The sequence below is a fragment of the Lichenostomus cassidix genome, chromosome 6, assembly GCF_008360975.1.
Source record: "Lichenostomus cassidix isolate B80296 chromosome 6, HeHo_3.0, whole genome shotgun sequence".
NCBI classification, from domain to species: Eukaryota; Metazoa; Chordata; class Aves; order Passeriformes; family Meliphagidae; genus Lichenostomus; species Lichenostomus cassidix.
This window is the reverse complement of record NC_139487.1, coordinates 19184049-19209092: the sequence shown is the minus strand read 5'-3', so window position 1 is coordinate 19209092 and position 25044 is coordinate 19184049. Positions and strand designations below refer to the sequence as shown.

The following is a 25044-nucleotide window of genomic DNA, read 5'->3' as shown; positions in this document are numbered from 1 at the left end:
AAATTGGAAGAAAAATTTCAGAACCACTGAATGAAAGTAAATACTGTAACAGCCCGTTCCCTCAACTGAAAAAGCACTCCTGGATAAAAGCACAAGATGCAAGGAACTACTTGCAGAATGGACATACAGATGTCTCCCCTGCAAGTTTTGAGAATTCTCTCCCTGAAGCCATTTAGCAGAATGCAATGTTCCCTTGAAAGGCTTTGGAAAACAAATGGCACCAAAACTTTTTCCTGAGATAAGATGCTCCTGAAGAATGCAAGCTATAAACACACTGCTTCAACACTTTCAAGTGTGGCTTTATTCCAACTGAAGTCCAACAACAGCAGGGGCTTTCATGACTTCAGGGCTAACCCTGGTATGAGACTCTTGTTTCAGAGAGCAGCAGTGCTAACAGCTATTGCAGGGCTGCTCTGCCATAGTCAATCTACCTGGAAAAGATCCAAAACTGGAATTCTTCTTCAATCTACAGTTTCAACAGACTTAAAATGAACCACAAGCTGCACAGTCAAGAATTCATTCAAGGTAACAGGAGCCCTAAACTCCAGTTTCAACTGTTCAGTTTCACTTGTTCACAGACTGGAGAGATTTGTCTTTTCCTGAGCTGATGCTTTCCGGACACATTCCAATGGAGACATTCTTGAAGCACTCACAATTACAGAATTTTGCTTTCTTCAGTAAGATGTGTATACATAATTCATTGGGCAAATTTGACTAGATGCTGGTGATGTTGAAGTCAGAGCAAAATGTAACTTTCTCCTTTGTGTTAGCTCTGCAGTAATGATAGTGATAAGAATGTGCTATCAATTTTACTGTTTAGTACCAGAAGTGTAAAAAGTGTTAGTGTTTTGGGTTTGTTTTCTAACCTGAAACTTTGTTAAAGAAATACACCTAGGAGTATCGTACAGAAACCAATTTGTGTGCCCTTTACACACTTTGGAATGTAATTCTGGGGAGGAATTAATAGACACTGTAGCTTCAAAATATTCAGATATCAAAAGGAGCATAATGCAATGTTTATTTGCAGTCTCCATTCCTTCCAATCCAGTGTTCACCCCTTTTCATATATGAATTACAAGAGGCACTTTCTATGTGCACTCTGCCTCAACTGAAAATATGTACAATTACACTTATCTGAAACATTTGGTCAAGATTTGCTATTGGTTATGTAACTATGTACCCAAATCACTGGCCCCTGTACCAGAAGTGGGAAGAGAAGCACTGAGCAGCCAGCTGAAGAGTTATCAAAAAGCCTGAATTCAAGAACCAGAAACTCTTAAGAAACAGCCATGGTAAGAAGAGTGTTGTCTGTAAGATCTTTATTTCTTCCATAAAAGAGGAAGGACTACATCATCTAAGCAGAGAGCTTCCAATTTCTATTAAGCAAGATGGTTCAAGCTATACCCACATTTTTGGGGAGGAGGGCAAGGAGGGGGAAGGGGGGCAAACAGCCTTGCCCCAAACAGCAACCATAAAGACAAGCTGTTGAAAACTGGTCACATTTTGCACTCCTTCAGAAACCAAAAGGGGGAAAACAAAGCAAACTCCCAACTTATGTGCTAGGGTGCCTGTATAAAAATGTCAATTATTTAAACACAGTACTTCTCCGGAGGAACTTGCTTGCAGAAACAAAAGCAACGCCTGTGCAGTAAGTATCTTTTCAACGTCACTTTAGAAGATATACAATCCCATCTGGATATGCAAAAGCCAGTAATGCCAGAGGATAGAAATGGCAAGTAGGCAACCCACCATACTGTGGCATTAAAAAGTGATTAAATGAAATTCACAAACAGTTTAGTGAAGTTTCTGATAGACTAATCACATAGCAGTGCTCTAAATAGAGAAGCAGACCCATTATCAAAACATTCCCTTTAAAAAACTTTTATCTTGGCAGAGTACTTAATGTATTTATTGTGTGGAGATAATGGCTTCTCACTTCAGATTTAGAAGAACATGGATGAAAAGAGGGCTTCCCACAGCTGTATGCACTAGCAAGAACTAGTACGAAATCCATTCTTTGCTTTAAGTCTCCATGTTTTGGAACAAAGCTGAACTAACTATTGACCCAGTTTATAAGCTCATCTTAAAATTGGCCTGTACTTCAAAACTAAAAAAAAAAAAAAAAAAATTATTCTGTTCAACGGCAGTGTTCACCTAAAGACACCAATGAGTCACTTGAAGCAAAACTTAATTAATTTTTTCTGACAGATTGGTTAAAATTGGCCAGGGAAATCACAGCTGAAAGCTCAAATACTTTTCAGAAGCCATACACAGCAGGATGCCCTGCTTCCCACTGTTACCTACCTGCACAGCTCACTCAAGCTCCAACACCACCCTGCCAAAACACGGATGTTTCTCATTGTGGCTACTGCATTACCAGTACTTTTTATACAGAGACAGTACAGTGCTAACCAATACAAATACTTGGCTCATTTTTTAAATTGAGGAAGTTTCCTTCTGCATAGCAGGTGCTCTATTTCAGACAGCCACACTGATGAAAACATCCCTAAATGGCAGTTGCCTAAAAAACCCCCATGAAAACATCAAGCCGAGTGGCTCTCAAATCTGTCACAAACACATTCAGGGTATTTATAGCTAAATACAGTGCATAATTAACAGTCATCTTAGAAAGACTTAACCTTTATTTGCCCATTTATTTCAGTCCACGCTTACCCCCACTTTTCCCAGTACACTGGCTGGATCACAAGCACTTCTCCACAGCCAAGAAGAATCTTTTTGGGTTGGTCATTCACTTTGGAGTTGTATTGTACAATACAGTTGTAAGCAAATTCTGAATTCAAAGCATGGGGGTTTGATAGATGAAAACCACACTAATATTGTATACAGAAACTGGCGCTCAGCAGTACTGCCTTTTCAAACATTCTCAATTGCAAACTCATCTATTTTCACAATCAAAACATTTTTGTCTGAAAAGTTTATTTTAGTTTTCTGAACACTCTAAAGCAACTGTGCTTTTGATGTTACACAAGTGTTCAGATAGGATTAACAAAAATTAAAATGTTCTAAATTACAAATTTAATTCCTGTAAGAGCTTGAGAAATAGAACAGAAAAGCATGACATACACACATTGTGAAGAAACCCCAACTTTTCATGCAATGGCAGGCAAGATGTAAAAAAGCCACCCAAATTCACACATTTTTACACTGAATCATCAGAAAAAGTACTCTGTAGTAAATCTGTACATCCAAATACATTTGGGATCTACACCTAAGTTACATTATTTAATGTTATATACACTTATTACCCCTTGTATGATGTCTAAAGGAAAGTCTTCATTCAACCCAAACCCAAAAATAAAAAAAATGCAAGACTAACTTGGAAAAAAGGAGAATCACTTTAGACATTCAGTTAAAATGTTGGTTTTGTTTTAATCTAGACCTCAGAGTGTTTATTAAAAAACAAACAATCCTCTTCACTTAACATTTTGCTTTCTAACTGTACAGTAAATTGCATTGCAGAGAACACACCCCGTCTTCAGACTGTATTTTCTTTGGATGGATTTAAGATGTAGCTGGATATTACTTTAAAGATAAATAAAGGGAAGTTGGTCCAACTAGAACAATAGCTGATATATTACATGCATATGGGGGTTTTATATATTTTTAAATTATTTTTTAAACAAATGAGTGTAGGGTAGTTGATATTGCAAATAAACCAAAAAGCACCTGGAGTTCAAAATACAAAACACACCTCCTATCCTGGCAATGGCAGTAAAAATCAGAAGAGTAATCTTTCTGGAACAGCATTTTTACATAATTTAGAAATGTTGAGTACCAGGAAGACTACTAATCAAGTAGTTTTAGCAGCCAAGTTTCCCTCTTTTTATTGACTGGAACAAATGCTTTAAACAAACCGTTTGTCCTCTTCACTGAAGAGAGCTAGTCTATTCATCTTTAATGAGCTAGTTTTTTTGTTTTTTGATGTTGGTTTTTTGGGGGGGGGAAAGATTAGCCACGTACTGTAGTAATGCCTACTGCATATAATCCAAGCATTTGCTGTGAACAGTTGGAGAAAGCAGTCAGTAAGAACCTAGGATCAATGAAATAGATGTTACTTTAAGCCATCCACAAAATGGAGACCCATACAGTGCCCAGTGTTAAAACCCAAATCTCTTCTCGCGCTTTTTGCTGTGCAAGTTCATCCCCAGGAAAACAGGAGCTGATCCATAGTTCAATTTTCTTATTTCCTTAGTCAATTTTCACATTAGTGTAGATTTTACGAACAAAGGCACTTGTTCCCATGTAACCAATAGCTCCTACAAAATAAACCAAAAACATCAAATATGTTAGAGAGCTTATCATCAAAATAAGCCAGCAATATAAACCATGCACAATTAAACAGTCACATAAAGCACGTACTCTGCACTCAGAAACTTCTCCACCTGCAATATTTGTTCTCAAACTCTTAATTATCCATGCTCCCCCTGAATGGCTGGCAGGAACTTCCCCTGTCTAGCAATCTAAATCCATTAAGCCATCTTACCAAGAGGCCATGCTCACTTGGCCTTGATAAATATAGCAGCCCCCTACTGCTGCCAATAACCAAGTCCATTTTTTCTGAGCAGAGGGTAAAAAACATACAATCACCCACTCTGCAGGGAAGGTGGATGGGAGGGTGGGTTTTTATTATAAGTTACATGCCTTCTGGATGAGTGTTTTATTGGCAGATGGCTTCTTCCCTCCCATAAGGCACAAATAATAATAGATGCCCGTCCCAGGAGTCTTACACTCCAAGGAGGTCTGTACAAAGACATTAACAAGTAGCAGTTAGTAGTTAAAAGAAATTGCAACCTGTGGTTTTCAAATTAGTAAGAGTCATGAGCAAAGTATGCATTGTCACAGCAGTAATAAAAAAAAAGGTCATTGCATTTTTGATAGGGGCAACAGTTTATGCTAAACCCAAAATACTGCAGTACTAAGGACATCTAGAAAAATTAAAGAAATGCACTGGACTAAGGCTTCTTCTCAGAAAGAGATTCAGCAACCTACCTGGTCAAACCCAGAACCTCAGGTTTGCCAGGCTCAGTAAATACTGTGGTCTTATAGTATCAGCAGGGAATGTCTTCATCTCTTCCAAGCAAAATGAGGGTAAGTCAATTTGGCTAATCATCATGTTTGAAGTGAAGTTGAAAATCAAGCAAGAATTAGAGACAACTGCTGTCTGACTGCCAACACAGTCATAAAGTATGGGATGGATAGAGAAGTCAGGGTCTTAAATCACTACAGAGAATTTCTAACATTAAATGCTTGGATACTTGGTAAACAACAGACTCTGAAAAGATATTTTTCCTTCCTTGAAGCAATAGAGAAAAGCCCAGAAGAATGCACTGCAGTGAACTAGGATGCACCAGAACTGCAGAAGATATGTTAAATATAAAAGTCTAACCAATGCTAAAAGTTTTATGCCAAACGTTAATTTTCCAGTAAAAATATAAAGTGGTTGTTTTGTCTTTACATAGCAGCTGGCATTACTGACTACGGGATTATTCAGCTCCTGAAGAGTTCTTTAAATCCTGGAGACTGATGGGATAATTTATTAAGTCAGCCATTAAACTGTCACAAAGTTTTGATTTTTAGACCCTCAAAAGCCCAACATTCATGCCTCATCAAGAAATCTGCACAAGGCAAACCTGAGAAATCATTCCAATGTTTTTGGAGCAGTAAAGAGCCTTTGGAGTCAGCTTCTGTACAGCACAGCATGCCAAGCTGTATAAATATCATGGCAACCACTCCACTGGGCAGCAAACAAGGGATTTGCATTACTAACTTAGACAAAATAGAGTTTGATTAAAACAAATACAGCACACACAAGATCAGGTTGCTGCTTGCAAGCAAGCTGAGGATGCAGCAGAAGGAAGGCCTGGCTCAAGGGGAGACCAGTGCAGCATTTGGACAGACCCGAGTGGGCTGTGAAGGGGCGATGTGAGCTTGGAGTCACACAGAAGCACATGCAAATTGTTCTGCAGCTTGTGAAGAAATTAATCTTCTATCTTATGAAGTAAATGAACAAAATAATGGCACTGCACTCCTCCTTAAAAGACTCACCAGGTTTTTCCTGTTAAAGCAAACACTGCCAAAAGATCCAGTGCCCATTTCAGTTGCTAAACTGAGATACATTCCAGAGCTTGCTCTATGAGAGTCTCTCTAGTGATGTGATGCCAGGTATCACAGAGATTTAAGAGAACAAAGCATTAACTGTATTTCACTTGGGATCTAGAGAATGCATGAGATGGAGGTGAGGGGGAGGAGCAGAGAGTAGCAGTCACATGAGACCACAAGCTCTCATCCCCATAAACAAATCATAACCTATTGTGAATCAGAGAGAAGCCTTATCCATGAAGGCCACTAATGGCCAATACCCAAGGCAGGGGTTAAGCCTCAAGGCTACTTCACAGGCATTGAATAAAACACGGAGCAGAGAAGCAGAAACCCTGGGCAATGAGGACTGAAGAATGTCTTCCTGAATCAAATGCAGGGCAGCTCATTTGATTTAAAAAAAGATAGTAAAGGGAAATATTTAATTTATTTATTAAACACCTTACCAGATTATATTTATAAGCTGGTTATGGCCTATATAGGTTTAGCAGAAATGGACTGCAAGCATATCTCAGCAGCACAACAAACTTTTCAATAAAGAGAAAAATCCAAATACTGAGGAAGAGCAACCACAAAGCAAAAAAAGATTAATTCCCATCTATTACTTCAAACTAATTACCAATTACTACAGCTGTGACTTTGTAAGCACCAAAAATTTTTAAAAGCTCTTTAAGCATACTTAGAGTATTTACTTAAATGCTGAAGTGTGGTATTGCAAGAGGCCTTTCTAAGTTATGTAGCTCCTAAGCCTTCCACTAAGTTGGGAAATGAGTCTTAATCTTTTCTGCCACTAAGAGGGAAACATGACGAGCTCAAAAGGTTTGGAAATTCTCATGGGCTCCCTACTGTCCAGTCCCAGAACTGAGATGCTCTGCAGAGAGCAGCAAACTTTGTGGATCAAAGCATCCCACTACATGTGGGATTGAGTTCACTAGGCATTGTCAAGGGCATCAAAGGCAGAGTTGGATGATCCATGCCTACAGAGTTTCCCTTTGCTGCTTTGGGCCCTAACTAGTTCATCTCACATCCAACTGTGATACCCAACACGCCCACTCGTGTGAGCCTCCAAAGAACAGCTCCACACACTTTTCACAGGAGACCTACAGTCAGTAGCACACACACTGCACAATTCTTTAACACAAATGTCTTTGTTAGACCTCAATGGCTGCAAGTTCCCTACATAAATGCTTTTTGACAGGGGATTTTTTTCTCCACTCCACATGCTGAAAATGGGAGTTCTCAGTAAAAAGGAATCTCACAGCTTCTCTCCAACACACTTAAAAAGACAAAAAGAAATCTCAATAGAGCTCTGGAAATAAAGTTTAGTGTACTGAAGTATATTCTGGTTTTGAAAAATTTGGATTTTACTCTAATATGTCATCAAATAGTGTCCTACCAAGAGAAGCAAGCATTTGACAATTTTCCTTTTTCATGTTTTAAAACACATTTTAATTACAGAAACCGGTGGGCAAGCTTGGCTTCTGCATCATAGACATTTTAATCAATAACAGCCTGAGCACTTTAGAAACAAAACATTAGAGCTGAAAAGTATAAGCCTATTAAAGAAAAAAAAAGCTGCAAGACTACCAAAACAGCAGGGAAGTCTTGTAATGTGCCAAGAACCTGATGAAGCAAGATTAGACTGTATGCAAGAAAAGGGGAACAGGTACTCAGCTGTTAAGCAATGAATTCCCTCCCCTTTTTATAAAGATTATGGTATCACTCACTCTCTTGAGATATCACAAAATGTATACTTAACAGAAGTAAGTTCCTGTAAGACATCTCATATGTCTCAAATATAATTCTAAGGAATCTTCCTACTAGCTATAGGACTATTCATTCACTGCTAAAAAGTACTAAATAAACATCACCCACAAAAACCCCAACATTATAGAAAAGTGCAAAAGAATCAAGAAGCACATTCTGAAAGTCATAAAGGAAATTATAAAAATAAAGTTAACACATGAACAAGTGCTTAGCTTTATCAGATGACCTCCCTGCCATGAACTATGTTTTCCTCTACACATCTGTCAAAATAGTATCTTAAAAAGCAACAAAATCCAGCTGCACCCAGGAGCACCCTGCACTCTCCTCACCTGTGAATGTTGCAATATTTATTTCTCCAATGTTATCCTCAAGTTTTCAGTCCTCTGTTCTTCTCACCCTCATATATACATGCCACAAGATACAGATGGTATTGTCATCAGTATTGTGCTATCACTGCTGCCTCAATAGGTGCACCTAGCTCCTTGTCTTAGGCAACAGTAAAAATTCCAAAGCAAAACTTTATTCAGAAACCATTTTGCATGATTTCTTGTCAAATACTGAATCTTTCAAGTTTGCACTGAGAGTGAAATTCTCTGCACAGTACATAAATTATCTTCCTATCAGAAGAAACAATCCATAGGAATCTCCTATATAAGGCAGGAACAAAGTATAAGTAGGAAACTCTTAGGATTCTTCTTAAAGACTTCTTGAGAAGATCTTGCAGACATACACATTCCACCACCAATTAAAAAATCACAAATTAAAGTCAGAAATATGAGTCTGAAAAAATTTGTTAGAACACTGTCAAAATATCTGCAACTTACCACACATTATTCCCAAAGCTGTGCTAAATACTGCCATATAACCAAAGTAAAATGATGTTTGAAACAAGCCATACATCCTGAAAAAGAGAGAGAGACATTTATGCTAGGTATTTCCCCTGTTTTTTATCAATAAAACTTATTTGGCAATACAGTAATCTGATATTCAAGAAAACTATCACTTACTTTGTCTTGAAAAAGTAGTAGTAAAAGGAGTACATGTAAACATAAATCGCAGTTGATGCCGCAGAAAGAAAGCTTGTCCATTGCCTAAAAGTAAACACATGTGACCATCATACATTGAACTAAAAGGCTTCCCCAGAAGATGCACAAAGCACTTGGAAAAGACCCATCTAGACTGAAGAAACACTACTTTTCTACAGAAGTCTCACAATCTGGTTGACTCTGAAAATAATGCAACACTTACCACCTGTAATCCTCTGCATTAAGCAGGAAATACGTACAAACGATGGTCACACAAACTGTCACAATGCAGAGGATAACCAGAACCAGCATCATAAAGCCATAAACGTAGTAGATCTTGTAAGCCCAGAAGGAAGTAAAAATGAAATACCTGAAGAGTAAACAAAATATGTTGATCATGTTGTAATTTAACTAAGTTGTAATTTTTAATCAAACTGGGAAGCAGCTGGTATACTCACATTTCAATAAAAATTGATCCAAAAGGGAGGATTCCACCTAGGCAAACAATAACAGCTGGTTCCATGAACCTGAAAGATATTAGGATTAGTTTAGGGACAACAGAAATGTTTAATTTATAATCATATTAAGACGAGATAATTAATATAGCACAGAACATTGTTTAAAAGGCATGCTAACAAGAACATTTCTGTCTCATACCAGCAGATTAGGAAGATTCCCTCAAAAATATCATGTGCATGGATAAAAGAAGTTATTCTTGGGGAAAGCTGAAACAAAACATTAGGCTCATGCTTATCACCTACAGGCATAAGGTTAGCCATCTAACCAGCCATAAGCCACAGAAAGAATCTTTCTTCCCAAAAAGGGCCTAAGCAATCAAGGTCCATGACATCCACTAGCCTTGCATGAAGGCAGTGAAAACACAGTGCTGTTCATGGCTACAAATACTGCAAAAAGTGCAAGGAAAATCTCACAGGATACTGGTTATATAATTAGGAACCAGTGTTCATTATTAATGCTATACTGAGTCATGAACATATAGATAAAAATGAATACCCAGCTACCTGCAGAACACACTGTCACTAAAGGTGACCTCTCTGTAGTACTTGCAATGATGCTGAATCCAGCTAGTAACCAGGGATTTCATTTGTAGCTTCTTTTACTATTTATAGGGAGACTTGTCTAAGATGATGGTGTGTTACTTCATCATTGTCAAGAGAAGTATCTTATTTTTTAAGTGTCATGCTGATCCAGAATAACCCATCAGATTCCCAAGATACAGGTCACAATATAAACCAAATTCTAACATCTGAGCTGCACAATTCCCCACTAACAAGAGACTAAGTGTGCTGCACTTCCTGGACTTCACAAGTTTACACGTTTCAATGCCCCTTTCACTCTGTCTGTTCCATTCCTCTGAACAGGGAAAGCACGAAAATCTATTTAAAAAATCCTCTGAGGATATTTTAATTTCCGTAGCTAGCTGCTTCCACCTCAGATTTAATTTAATAGGAAAAAGTGATTGCATTCATAATTTTTCTGAAAACCTAAGTATACTTTTTGAGACTAGGCACCCCTTTACATTCACTGCAAATAAAGGCTTCTTCACAATTCAAACCATATACGTATAATATTTTAGGCTCTGTGCCATCAACAAAAGTACAGAATTGGGAACAGCATTTCAAGCTTCTCCCCACCATAACCCTGCAAATGTCTCAGCTTGGGTATGGAGTCCATTAATCAGGCTAGTTCTGCCTCCAAGGTACATTCAATCCTAAACCTCTAAGGCATTAATTGAAGAGGAGAGGTTTTAGTGTCAATATACCTATACAAGTACTGAGTTGGGACCATCCCCTTTACATAGGGACTAAAGAGCATTTCAGGCAAAATGTGAGTCAGTGATCCAGAAGTGTAAAATCTGCTACAGCTATTAACCATGGTGTTTTAATTCAAAAGGAAAATCATATTAGGAAAATGTCAGTTGATTGGTTTTCTAGGCACAACTCAATTTAAATAAAAGAAGTTATTCCGTTAAAACTGAACACCAGAAAAGTAATTTTAAATGTACTGAAGCGAATACTTCTAGTTAACAGTCATTGTTGTCTTTACCATTTCTTCTCTGGTATAGGACGAGGCACTGCATTGACACGACATGGAAAATTAGGCTGCCCTGACAGATTTCGGCCAAGAATAGTTCCAACAAGGTTCAATGGAAGGATGACAAAGAAACAAATACAGCACACTGCCACCTGCAAGCAAAAAATTAAAGCTGTAACTAAAAAAACCATGTCTAAGACAACAATAGAAGATAACCAACCAGTATTAGTCCTTAGTAGTTATTGCTGTAGAATCATACTCCTAGTTATGAAGCATTAGTCAACACACATTTTATCAAACTGAAGCATTTTTTCCCTGGGATACTTTCTAATAAACATTATAAAGTATATTTTCATGCATCAGTTGAGAGAACAGACCCATTACATTACTTTCTATCTAATCATTATACTCAATACACTGCACAAGAAATAAAAGGAAATCTTCATGGTACTTCATAGCAGAAAGTATTGTCAGCATGTTCTACACTTTTGCAGAGAGTGTTATCCCTGGAGATTAACATCTAGCAGTTAGGTAGTTGCACACAAAATTACAACTGTTGGGTACAAAATTTTTAATCCAATTAAAAAAAAATCCCAAAATTAACGAACCAATTAAAAAAAACCAGTAAGAATCACAAAACCATGTCAGAATGCTACTAATTTTGATTCAATTTTGGATTCAATTTTTTCCACTACACACCAACCAGGCAATTAAGAACATAAACTGACAAAGAAACCAGTGGCCACTGGTATGCAAAGATACACAATTTAGAAGCACAAAGACCCCACTTACATATAGAAATCAAGTTCATGCACAATGCAGGAAAGGTCAAGCCAATGTTCGAGCTCTTTCCAATGGAACAGCCTCTCTAAAAATCTACCATGAATCTTTTTTTGCCACTATGCTTATGTAGTTCCGTTTTTTTTTTATTCCTTAAAGGCAACATAATTTATCTTCCAAAATAGGAAAATTTCAAGAGTTTAGCAAGACATTCTCTACTCGTAACTCTTTAGCACAAAATGAATTAGCATTAGACAGTTTGGTAACTTTCTGATATTGATAACTAAAGATGGAACAGTTGCCCATAATGCAATCACCACAGCTCTGAATACTGACACTGTGACCTTTTCTATGCAAACATATGAAAATACTGCCTTTTAATGGCTTTATTGCCTGAGGCTCTGTGTACACTCTGGTGCCTCCTGAGCAAAGGAGCTACATTTGTCTTCACTCCATCAGAATGCGAAATTCATGGCAGCAGATTAATGCAAAACAACAGACAGAGGAATAGGTCTAGGAACACACAGTGACTTGCTTAAGAAGCAGTTACTCTAAGGATAAATAAAAGCTGCTCATGTATGTTGGAACTAAGAAATCTACTGCAAGCAGCTGAAAAGAAAGAATTACATTAGCTCAATACAAACTTAGCATTAGGTGAATCACACGAATTTGAGGCAACATTTGACTGAAGTCAGTGGATTATTCTTCTATCAGTGGCTAGTTTAGGTCAGATGTGAAGCGAAAACATTGCCTGGGGTGGGATGGAGCAAGCCTTCATGCTTCACAGGAGGGGTACACCGAACTGGTGGGTCAACAAGCACAAGCACTTTCCGGACTGCTCTGTGTATCTTTGAGGAGAGGTTATTAAAGAATTACTTCATGAGCCACCAAAATATGAAGCTTCACTGGTAAATAAGGAGACACTAACTCGTACTCATACTTGCAGTATAAATAATATAATAACAATAAAGCAGTTTTTACACAATAATTTAGTATCTCCTATTTATCTTCTTCCATTACTCAAAAAAAACAGGTAAGCAAGCACTGAAATGCCACCTGTCTTAATGTATGCTTTGAGGACACCTGAGAGTGAAGTATGTTTTTTTCCTTTTATCCTGGAGCCATTCAGGAGTCTAAAAATTATCTGAGATAATTTTGCAGTGCAAAGGAGACCCAGTTAAGCAGATAAGGATGAACCACAGCACAGGCTCAGGAATGCCTTCTATTCCCAGCTGGCTCTGATAAAGCTGTACAAAGTGAAGAAGAAGTGAATGGTCTTTCTACTGAGATAAGACCACCCTGGTGACAGCAACCTGCTGGTCTTAGTAAGGTGACCAACAAAACCGGTACTGGCTGTACACACCATGTTGAACTCAGTAGCTTCTTCTTTCTTGCTTTCTGACTCACAGGTAGACTACCTGCTCAGACTGCCGACTGGTGAAACAAGGTAGTGCCTGTGGCCACAGATGGCAAGGGCAGCGATGATGCTGGCTGGGCAATATCCAAACCTACAGTCTAAATCCTAACTGAAGCAAACACAGGGCACTGGGGTAACAAGGGTCTTAAAGATGAAGTTACAAGATTTCTGCCTAAAAGGCTTCCATGTGTAAGAACACAACGGGAAAAGCAGTTCAGGCACTTAATGGCCTCCACCATCACAAATGGAAAGGAGAATGGAAGATAAGGTCAACACACATACCTGCTCTACCCTATGCAAAAGCTTCCCTACAGAGGTCACTGACAACATACTAAAAAAGCCAGACCCCAATATCAGTAGTTGTGTGACAGGCAGAGATAAGAAAGTTATGTCTTTATGAGTCTTTTAAGAGAATTATTACTGTAACATCAGTTATGAGAAATTCAGAGAACCATTTTAACTACTGCTTCATAAAACACAAATTATGCAAAGAGGCAAATATATTACATCCTCAAACCTATTTTATCATCAAGCAAACACAAGTTCTCTATAACCCATATTACTCAAGACATAGTACACGAGTTTTTGTACCAAGCCAGTACATTAAAAAATACTTTACACTGTTGCAATTTTGTTGTACAAAGTATCTTATTTATACATTACCAGCTGATTTAGTTTGCAGGTTTTAGTTGCCACAGAAGAGACTGTCAACCTCACGAATACTGCATTCTTTATAACTCCTTTTTGTTTTGTTTTGATGGGGAAAGAATATTTTACTGCCCTCAACTGAACGTGCAGAATTCAGTTTTCCATATTTGAAAGGAAACATTGTCAAGAGGGATATAATTTATTTCCTAGCGCCATGTGTTTCATATTTTCTGACAACTGTAGATTAAACTTCATTCTGAGGTGATAATTAAAATTTTTATGAGCATATCTAATATTAAACAGCTACTGGCAGGCTATGGTGCCTTGACTGCTTAATGCACAGGGAAGAAAAGCAATAAAAATTAACTGTCAAAGCAGCAGCTTGATCTTCCCTGTCAGCTACCAAAATGCACTCTCAGTCATGAGACTGTCTCCCATATAGAGGTTACTAAATTTATATAATGCAACAGTTTTCTGCATATCATCCAAACATTACAAGAATAGAATAGAAGGCTCCAAAATAGAGTGTTATTAATTATTACAACTAAGTTGTTAATCTGGGGTGTTGCTTTGGGTAATAAATGGAACTGTTGAAAACGCAGGCAGAAGAATTAAGCTGTGTCTATTTTTAGCAGAACTAAGGGGTTTGACCAAGGGTTCTACAGTCACTTTCAAGCAATTTGAGGAAGCACCTTTCTGAATGTATGTAATGTAATGATTTTTTTCTCTTTTTAGCCGGGTGTATTTCCTTATCTGGCTCAAGGCATGAAAACCTTTGGCACTGCCAGGTCCTCTTTTTTCTGCGGCAGTCAAAACATGTACCAACTCAAAGCTGTCAGAGAAAGCTGCAGCTTGGATTAAGCTATCTGTTGGAGGAAACATATTTTTCTTTTCAGAAAAAGGTACCAAAGACACATACACTGGGTTCTCAATCCCCCCAAAAAATACAGTGTGCTTAACCTTATTTAATTAAATCATTAAAGATGCACACTGGAAATGTTAGCCACAAAAGAACCTACTGCTCAAACAAAACAAAAATGATACATCTTGAAACAGTTAACAGAAGAGCTGCATAGATTCTGCAGTCAGAATATTACATTAGTCATAGTAGCCTTAATGGAAATCTTTAAATTATGCATCACTCATAGAACAACGTAAGCAGTCACAACTTATGAAATGCCAGAATTAAAAGGGTCCCTTCAAATTCAATCATGCTGTACTCTGTAGAAATTCTGCATTACTCAGTACTTCTGCACAGAACTAGTACCATACTCCTCAAACATATTATGGAGAAGTCATTCCACATACCAATATTTGAAATTTTTCTTAAATCTTCCATGCTCCGCTTTTTATATATAATCCAAACACAAAAAAATCATAAAGACGATTGGTAAATACAATGAAAAGACCGATAAACATAGATAGAAACTAAGTCAAGATGTATAACAACTTTAGAAACTCAATGTTCACTAGTAACAAGATATAATAAACAAAATACACCAAAAAAAATTTGGACTCCAAAGGAATTAATAATTGAACAGTACTCATTGCATTTCTATAAAGGTGAAGGGATGAGTGAAAAAAGCAGAGAGATATATCTCCTTCATATGCTTAAGGAGTTAAAAGCTTTCATGCATCAAGTTTTAAAAAGCTCTTGTATTTGAATAAAATCGGTAACATTCTGACTTCATTCTGAAGGGAAGGCAGCTGAAAGCTATCCCAAAGAAGAGATTAAGCCTTTGTTCATGCTCATGGTGTATTTCACTGCAGAAGGTTTGCCACTCCACAGGTAAGACAGTTTGCAAGTATATCCAAAAGGGCTAAGGACAGAGTACCAAGAGTGAACACTGATTTCAGAAACAAGCTTTGCATCTTCCCAGGCCCTGCCACATCTTCAAGGAGATCCAGACACCAGGAATGAGTTATACAAAGTGAATGAAATGTTGAAGTTCAAAGCAGGCTACAATGACAGTGAGATGCATGAAGATCCTGAAGAGCCCTATCAATTTGAGGATTTCAAGACAAAGTGTAGAAGAAAAGCCACCAGGCAGACAAAAGATGCAGCAACTGGGTGTTAGTTGGGATCTCCTGGATTTGATTCTATTAGCTGCCCTTGCTTAAATTCCATAGGAAAATCTCTCTGGAGGGAAGAATTAAGTCACAGAGACAACTTAGATATTTCACTGGGAAACAGCAATGCAAAACTGGCAAAGTGCAGGATGACATATTTAAGAATAGTCTCAGCAACCTTTTAGCTAAAGGACTTTTCCCAGCAACTCAGTTTCTGCTTTTTCCAGATTTACAGTAGCCAAGATGAGGGGGCAATATTTGCCAGCACTTTAAATCAAGGAGGGTAGTTTCAAGACATATCAGGTAAAGGACATTATTTCTTTAGATGGTAGAGGCTTTACTTCCCCAAGAAATCAGCAGCAAGTTTTTATTAGACAGTTATGGAAGCTTCTTTACATTGAAAACAGAGGTGGAAAGACACAATGGCATCTTATCCATAAAGCCAGAGGGCTTCCTGAAGACTTCAACCTGAAGCATAACACGGTAATTGCAAACAATTTCCATTTCCCTCTACAAACCAGCTTGTTGATTTGAAGCCATTAGAGCGTTGCTCATTCTGATGAAATTTCCGATTCATAACCTGCTTGCCTGCTAACTCCACTTTAGTTTTATTGCCACAGTCACAATGATTCAAACACTTTCATAAAACCTTGCAAACATTAAAATCACTGTGTATAGAGAGTCCCAACATCCTGATTAAGTGAACCCTGAAGATTTATATATCCATTTGCTTTTGCATGCACGTGCCCATGATCTTAAAAGTTGAACAAATTCACAAGACAAACTTCAGCACAGGTGGAATTGCCTTCCCTCAGCATTCCTGGCCTCCAAATGGGAATACAAGTGAGAAATGTGATACCGTAACTGCTTCCTTAGCAGTAAAACAGAGCCTCTTTGCACATATCAAAGATCAATGCTGTAAACTTTTATGACAGTATTGTATGGCTGCTAGCATAGGAAAGAAAAAACCAACACAGTATTGCTTTGGGACACTGACCAACTAATACAAACATATTCAAAGATAGAATTTTAGTCTAATTTCTTGAAGGAGAAAACCAGAAAAAGTAGGTAAAGAGTTTAGAAACACGTTTAGCTTTATATTACATTTAGTAGTTTTACAAAAATTAAATCAATGCAAAAAGCTGGTATTTAGGCAATGAGTGAGTCATTTCTGTAAAGACAGATCTGCTCAGAATGTCTTATCTCATGTTGTTGCCTGGCTATTTATTTTTACTTTTTGTTGGATTGCAATGACTTAGAAGTATCTTTCACTTGGAATCCCTTTGTATCGCATTTTATATTATAAGCAGTTTGCACTGGCCATCCAGAAGGAAATTCAAGTCGCTAACTTTCCATGTTGTTAAAACACTAAGCTTGAACACAAAGTAGAAGTCTCATTTTAAGCAGAGAGAAGACTGTTTTTGGCATCTAACAGCTGTTGCTATCGTGATTAAAATTAATTATACTTGAAGCACCTTAAACCCCTCCCCCAACAAATTTTTTTAACTAGGAAGCTAAAGCTATGACTCACAATTGTATTTATATTTTTTTTAATGTAGTTTATCTATGTCTACAGTGGAGTTTAAATTCTCCAATAAAAAACTCACCATGGTTCCAAAGGGTATAGCTCTTGAAGCATGGTAATAGATGGCAATGAAGTTGATGAAGAAGGCAGTCCCACACACCATTGCTGGAATAAGGAAGGCTCCGATGAACATCTGCTTTATCCATCTCCTTCCTGTAAGAAGGGACATACCAATGGGACTGGTGAGATACAGCATATTAAAAAAAAAAAAAAAAATTATTAGCAAGCACTCCAGAATTTTTATGTTTGACTACTTCTCCCACAAAAAGGCCAAAGAAATAAGTTACAACATATTACATTGATACATGAGCTAAGAGCAAACTAACAGTTTGAAATGGGAACATTTCAGCTGAAGAACAGCATATGCTGCCTAAGCTGGACAAAGCACCACTTGTGAAACCTAAGGGTGTATGTAGCTGCAGATGAGAAGAGACAGAGAGAGCAGAGCTGGCCCTGTGCAGAGCCTGCTCCCACTCTGAGAGCACAGGGGAGCTCAGCACTGCTCCAGGACAGCTCAGCACTACAGCTGCTTCCAGGCAGCACCTGCTCCAGGTTGGCTTGATCCAACCAAGCTGACTACCCATATTCAGGATGCATTAAGGAACTGGCTATCCTTGGTATAAACCAAAATGCCACAGCATTTAGCATACAGGAAAACAGGACTCTTGACACCTTCAACAGCGGAAAAGGTAGAAAGAAAGTGATTTCTAAACTCCAAGCATCAAGGGAACAGCAACACTTGTTAGCAGTTATTACTAAGTTTAGAGCTCCCTGAGGAGCTCAAAGAAACCCTCTTGGGCAATATTTTAAAATTTTCCCCTATCTGTATTGCCTGTACTTTTTATGCTCTTAAATATTGTCTATATTTATACATCATGATATTAATATGCAGTAAGTGAAACAGAAAAAAAAAAAGGTATATTTTCTTCAAGACAATCATATGTATTTTCACCATGAGCCAACATAACCAGCATTTCAGTTTGATACATGTCTGATGTGTAAAATAAAAAACCAACCAAAACCTGGCTGGACCGTAGAGCACGGTACATTTCAGCACTGCAACCCTTCTCTACCTAGATCTGGTTTTGTACAAATTGCTAGGTTTATAAACAAGCCACATGAAAAGAAACTTTTAACCTCCAAACTCAAAAGAGCAGTTGAGATTGAACACTAACAGGTATATCATGCTAAACAGATACAAACTTTCTTTTGTGAACTTACTAGAAGTATTTTTTCTAAGCACTCTAGAAGATAATAGATATTGACTATTCTTTTATTGCAGCACAGGGAATGGATGAAGCTAGTGGACTGCAAGAATCTAACTGGTCATAACTCAGAGGCATAGTGGGGAGCATTTGAAGACAGCTTGTTCAAATCTTCTGTCAATTTTATTTGGCTTCTGCTCTCTACTGATACTCACTTTGATTTGCTAAGTATAAAGTAGAGCATATAATGGAAAGCAGAACGACCTTCTTTAAAAGATGATATATACAGTTTTCCCCTTCCACAATTAATGGTCTGGAAAATAATCTATACTCATCCTTTTTGTGTTAGCCTAACATAACCCCCCTAGTACATACAGGAAGAGGAACAGGTAGGAGTCATCTAGAGATGACATGAGCTGTTTAACAATATGTTATACAAAAGGGAGAGGCTATTAATACTCTGTGGATGCCATGAGCCAAAACATTACATAAAAGAGTGTAACAAGCAATTCAGAAGTCACAACTATTAACAGTCCCTTAGTTCTTTTAAATTAACCTAAGACTTCAGTTATCTTTTTAGAAAGTGTAGCCAATACTGAGTAGATAATATGAAAGTTAAATATGCTCAAGATGTTTTCTGTTTATTAAGAATTTTATTGATTCCGTTTGAATGACCTAACTCCATGAGGACACTTCTATATTGGTGCAAATCAGAAAATAGTAACTCCTCCATTTAACAATGCAATGAAAATGATGAAACATGGAAACAATTTACCTCCTTGTCTAGCATAAAGGCTTCCTCCAAAATATCCATTCACTGGCGATGTTGCAGCATAAACAAATATAGCTGTACTAAGCATTGATCCTCTCCTGCAAGAAGGGATTTTTTGATGAATGAAATACAAAACCAAACATGGTAAGGGAAAAAAAATACTGTATTTTTAGCAGAAGGAGTTATTTATTATTTTTATGCAATACAAAAATTTAAAGATGCTTAAACTGCAAAAATCTGTGTAAGAATGAGAACTGTTTGTATACAAAACTTTTGGCCAAGTCTAATTCAATGTGGGAAAAAGATTTTTGACATACTACATTCTTTTCTAACATGCATTTGTTTACACTGGAGTACAGAATCTCACCTCTGATAAAAATACTCTCATTTAGATGTGGGTACTTTGTGCATAAATAACTATTTACATTACATACATTAAGTGTAAGATTCAACTGCAGATAAAATGTCAAAAGGCCAGTATTAACAAAAATATACTAAGATTGTGAATAACATTTCTGCCATCCCTCAGAAATTAACTTCTAAGATCGAAAGTGTTCATCTTGCAGAAAATTAGATTTAGAAACTATAAATACTATAATGAAGTCACAAATCAGCATCGCGTAGTGCAATCAGAAGAGCTTAGTAATTTTTAAATGTCACCCCATTAAATGTTGGACTACTAATTTTAGCATAATTTTTCTGAAATTTTACAGGCAAAGGTAATAATTCTACATCAAAGAAGCCATTTCCAAATACATTTTTAAAAATCATGTCTAAGAATAGGAAGATATAAATGTTATTCATTAATAGAGTTGTTTCCCCAGAACCCTCTGCTATTCTTCAACAGCAAATAGCAGTAGATTTTCAGCCAACTTACTATACTTCCTTCAAATGAGTTGCTCTGAGAGATTCTAGTTACTGCCATTTTAGTTTTTGAGGAACCATTCCTGGATGCTTGCTGTACTCAAAGAAGCAACCTTTAGCACTTAGGCTTCTATGACTGCATGACCAAAGCAAATATACCTGCTGGTCACACACGCTAAAGGACAGTTTGGCTAACATCTGTTTCTTAAAAACTTCTCATAACTAAAGACAATTTAGAAACTCCCAAGAGCAGGCACAGTCTGAAATGGCACTGCCACTGTATAAATCCAGGCTGCCAGTAAAAACACCAGACTTGTTGCTATTTCCCTAAACATAAGAATTGTCTGCACCAGATTTGGCCAATTGTTCCACTACGTACCCACTTTGAAAGTGATAGAAAGGCTTATTGCAATAAAAGACTACGCACACATATCTTTTCAAAAAATACTGTTCTGACATGTTTTACAGTTGTCATTACTAACTTACAGCTTCCCTACAAGGCATATGCATTCTGCAATGGTTTCATTTTGTCCTCTGAACAGCTGACATAGTCCACAATTAAAAGGGTATATGTATGCCTGTCTAGAAATATAACCATGGGGGACAAGGAAGGAATAACACCCTATGAAAAACGAAAATATGCCAAGATTCTGATACTACAGAGTGGCTTTTTAAACACACCAATAAAAGGCTGCTAAATACAAAAGCAAGAGTTCTCTCTGGTGGCACCTTAGAAGTATTACAACTTGCTAAAATCAAGTTACAGGTGATGTTCACAGGTGAAAGATTAGTCATTGCTTAAAGCAAAGCACTTGTGAAAAAACAAAAAAACCCAAAACAGAAGCCAGTAATTCCCTCAATATCCAATATATAATCACTACAGACACAGATGAAGTCCATGCAGTAACCGAAAAATCTCAGTCAAATTAAGAGGAAAAGGAAGAAAACAGCTGAACTACAAGTAGTGTGTTAAATTTGAGTATTATCTCCTTGGTTTAAATAAGTTCTCTTCAGTCAGGACCACAGCTCACCTGTTGCTGGGGATTTTACATCAACCCAGGCTGAGCACTATGCGTTCAAAAGAAGTTAAAGAATTACTTCTTCATTCCCAAGCAGACATGTGGATAAGACTGACTTAATACTGACTTGTCAGCAGAAAACAGAACTATTCAGAAGAGAGCACACTCAAGTCTTTACAGGACATGATGGGGAAATAGAAACATCTTGTCACTCTGGATGAAACCAGGAGTGAAGTATGTACCTTTTAGCATACATTTCCAATATTATCTACTTGTGGTTCTGCAGAACAAACTAGTTTCATAAGAAATCATTCAAAAAGCAAGCACTAATAGAGAAAATCAAAAGAGACTGACTCACATGGTAACAGAAGAACAAAGTTTCATTACAAATTAAAAGAGCACTTAATACTACATCTGATCTACAGGTTATGACTAAAGACTGTCAAACACTTTCTTCACGCCAGTTAGAACAGTAATTTTTGTAATTATTTTGTTCACTTAAACATTTATATATGGAAGACATGACACAATTATACTTACTCTGTGTATAAATCTTCTATCATTGCAACAACAATGACTATAAGAGACACAGCAAAAATTTGACAGCCAGAACCAATAAGCGATGAAAATATTAGAGGATGACTGGAAGGTCTAAACACATCTCCATGGACCTGCTTCCACCCATACTCATCACCTAGATCTCTGTCCTGGGAACAACAACAACAAATTTAAAGTCTAGTCATGACAATTAAAGACAAACACACGAGCTAGATATAAACGAAAGGTCTGATTTAATAAAGCAACTTCAAGTGCAAGTAAGTCTTCTCTTCCAAATGCATCAAATCTAAGAGAAAAGTTCACTTTTCAGATGCTTATGGAAGCGAACAACAAATTACTACCTGAATGTATCACACAATAAAATCTATCAGAATGCCTCCCTATCCCTAAATCCTCTGAGGTGCGTAGGAGTACACCAGGCTCCTACTACAAAGTCAGAATAGACCCTATTTATCCTAAGGTTGGATATAGACATTAACACAATGACTACAGAGAGATTTTTGGATTGCAACCTAGAAGCATGTTATAAAGAAAACCAGTAACACTTTCAAGACACACAAAAGGCAATTTTCTGTCCAACTGAAGAAAGCCATCCAGAGCTGCTAACACAATGAATGTATGACAAGAAAACAATAAGCCTTAAAAAAAAGTTTTGAAAGCGTGAATGCAGATCTTACCATATCATCCATTTCTTCCTCCTTGCTGTATCTTGCATAATCTTTTCGCAAAGTTCTCATTAATATCATAGACACTAGGCCAACCAGAAAGATCACCATCATAAAAGAATTGAAAATTGAAAACCAGTGAATCTACAAAAAGAAAACACACCCATGAAGTTTAGAACTGTAAATGTGTTTCAAATTGTTCCAAGAAGGATAAATTGTTGCCTACAAGGATAGCTTGTCACTGCTAACACTACATTTTTTAGAAAGTGACACTAAAACTGGCCAGTGAAACAGCATATACAAACCATTTTATCAGCCAGCCTTGCTCATGACAAAGTTATCACAACTTACTTAGGCATCAGCAACGTTTGAATGACTGGCTGTGCAGGCTCCCTTGGTAAACAAAAGGCAATACAAGGTACTGCTGCCTTCCTAGAAAAGTTTAAGTAGCAAAAGAGGCACCCACAGTCAGAAAGCCAAAGGAACTATTGCTTTGCACAAGATCAAAATGTGGTGCAGCAGCTTTTTTTTTTCCTTTCAAAAGCATATCCTGCTGGTTTTCACTGAGCTCCAAACAGAACGCAAAATCTCTGCTTTCAGAAAGTAGCACAGCTCAGCACACTACCCTTAAGGAGATTACAACCACAGATTTAAACACAACTGATAACACCAACTAGTTTAGGCTAATGCTTTTTGCTTTGCATTTACTTCAGAAAGAAGTGTACCTATGGCAAACTACACTTACTCAGCTTGCACAGTCGTGTCTCTGAAGCTTCATTGCTTCTGATCACCTGAACGTATTTTCTTGACTGCCTTGTATTTTCTGCACACTTGAACTTTGCCTGCGTATTTACTGAAGCACTCTAAAACACTGGAGCCGTCCTATTTTAGCAGCAACACTATCACTTAAAAAACCTAGTCCTAGACCTCCCTGCTTTATTGTCCCAGAACATCTGGAACACCTGAAAATTCAGAGATGTAATCCAAAAACTGCATAACATCTAAACTAAGCAACCATTTAAAATGGATATTTTGTAAGGTTGTCTTAGAACAATACATACTCTGTGCTGAAAGAAAGATGGGTCAAGGTACTTGTCAAATCGGTCTTCAAACTTCACATCTGATTTCTTCCACTTCACCTAAAGAGAGAAAAGTTTATATTTGAAAAGCTCCTTACAGTATGTTTAGCTATACTCACATGCAGAAACCCAGGACATATATTAAAAATTATCCACTTTTGATGTTCTTCGATATGAATAGGTTTTGGCAAAACCAATGGAACAATGTTCTTAAAGACTGGCATCTACAGGTCAGACACAGAATGAACATCAACTACCTTGCCTCATGGATCTAATCTTGTCCATGCTTCCATTTAAGAACAAGGAACAATCCCTATTCCACTGACTCAGTTCTCCCTGTCTCTGTGAGGCTAATTGAGATAAAAACTTCTAGCTGTCAAATACAACAAACCTAATTTTTTATATATTTATTTTTATATATTTTTTTATATATATATGTATATGTATATATGGAAAAGCATGTGTTCATGAACCTACTATCACAGGGTAAAAGCATAATACTGCTGTCAGCTCTCCACCAGCTGCACAGAGGACTGCTTTGGATTTGGAAAATGTAATTGTATTAATGAACTATATGGTGCCAATATGGTAGCACAAAGTACTTTTGAGAATTTTTGCAAGATTGCATTTAAAAACTAAAATTAAAACAATTTCAGAAACTAAATGCAAGCCTACCCAAAAATCTTTTTCAAAAGCATACCAAAATTTAAAAATATCAGGATTTTTAGTAATACTGAAACAAATTCAGCCCTCTTGCACATATCTGTTTTAAAATATATGAGAAGAAACTATCCTTTCCAAAAGCTGTTCTCTTACTGAGTCTAGAAGAAAGCATACAAATGTAGATTGAACACCCCAATCACTCACCACAGTCCTAAGACATAATAAAAACCCCAAGACTCCAGTACTACTTACTTTGAGGTTTGATATTAATGTTCCTCAGTTGAAATGACAACCTTGTTCAAGATCAGTAACTCAAAACATTAACAGCTTTCAAAATTGTTTTAAGCAGATACATTTCTCATTAGAGCATCTGCCACTGTGAAACACAGCTTAGAACAAATCCACCAGAGACAATCTGTGAATTAAACACCACACACAGGCCAGCCTAGCAATTGCCCAGTGGTGCCAACAGAACTGGATAGAGAAGTCCTGAGGTGTGTATACTAAAAAGTATTTTAAGGGATTATCTAATGTCATTTTCATTACTGGCTGCTCATCACTGCTGTCCAATTTAAAATCCAGAGCAAATGGACTTCACAATGCTGGTATAATTTGAAATAGCAAATTTTGAAATTTCTACTATCAATTCTGCAGTAAAAATAGGAAAATTTGTGTAATTGTAATTCTGAAAAGCACATACAAAACATAGTTATCTGCACTTCAAACTATACAACTTATTCAGCACAAGACAAATG

General features: G+C 37.2%; 1 protein-coding gene across 1 annotated transcript in view; it reads right to left on the bottom strand.

Moving 5' to 3' along the window:
* Positions 1 to 1302: 1302 nt before the first annotated feature.
* Positions 1303 to 25044, bottom strand: part of TM9SF3 (transmembrane 9 superfamily member 3) — a 41149-nt gene continuing 17407 nt past the window's right edge. The window contains exons 5-15 of the mRNA XM_085065452.1: positions 23609 to 23686; positions 22560 to 22691; positions 21865 to 22031; positions 19445 to 19539; positions 17487 to 17617; positions 10977 to 11116; positions 9368 to 9436; positions 9133 to 9279; positions 8892 to 8975; positions 8709 to 8785; positions 1303 to 4277 (exon numbers count right to left, since the gene is read on the bottom strand). Coding sequence (XP_084921578.1) covers positions 4210 to 4277; positions 8709 to 8785; positions 8892 to 8975; positions 9133 to 9279; positions 9368 to 9436; positions 10977 to 11116; positions 17487 to 17617; positions 19445 to 19539; positions 21865 to 22031; positions 22560 to 22691; positions 23609 to 23686 — 1188 coding nt within the window. The 3' untranslated portion in view covers positions 1303 to 4209. The remainder of the gene's footprint in view (positions 4278 to 8708; positions 8786 to 8891; positions 8976 to 9132; positions 9280 to 9367; positions 9437 to 10976; positions 11117 to 17486; positions 17618 to 19444; positions 19540 to 21864; positions 22032 to 22559; positions 22692 to 23608; positions 23687 to 25044) is intronic.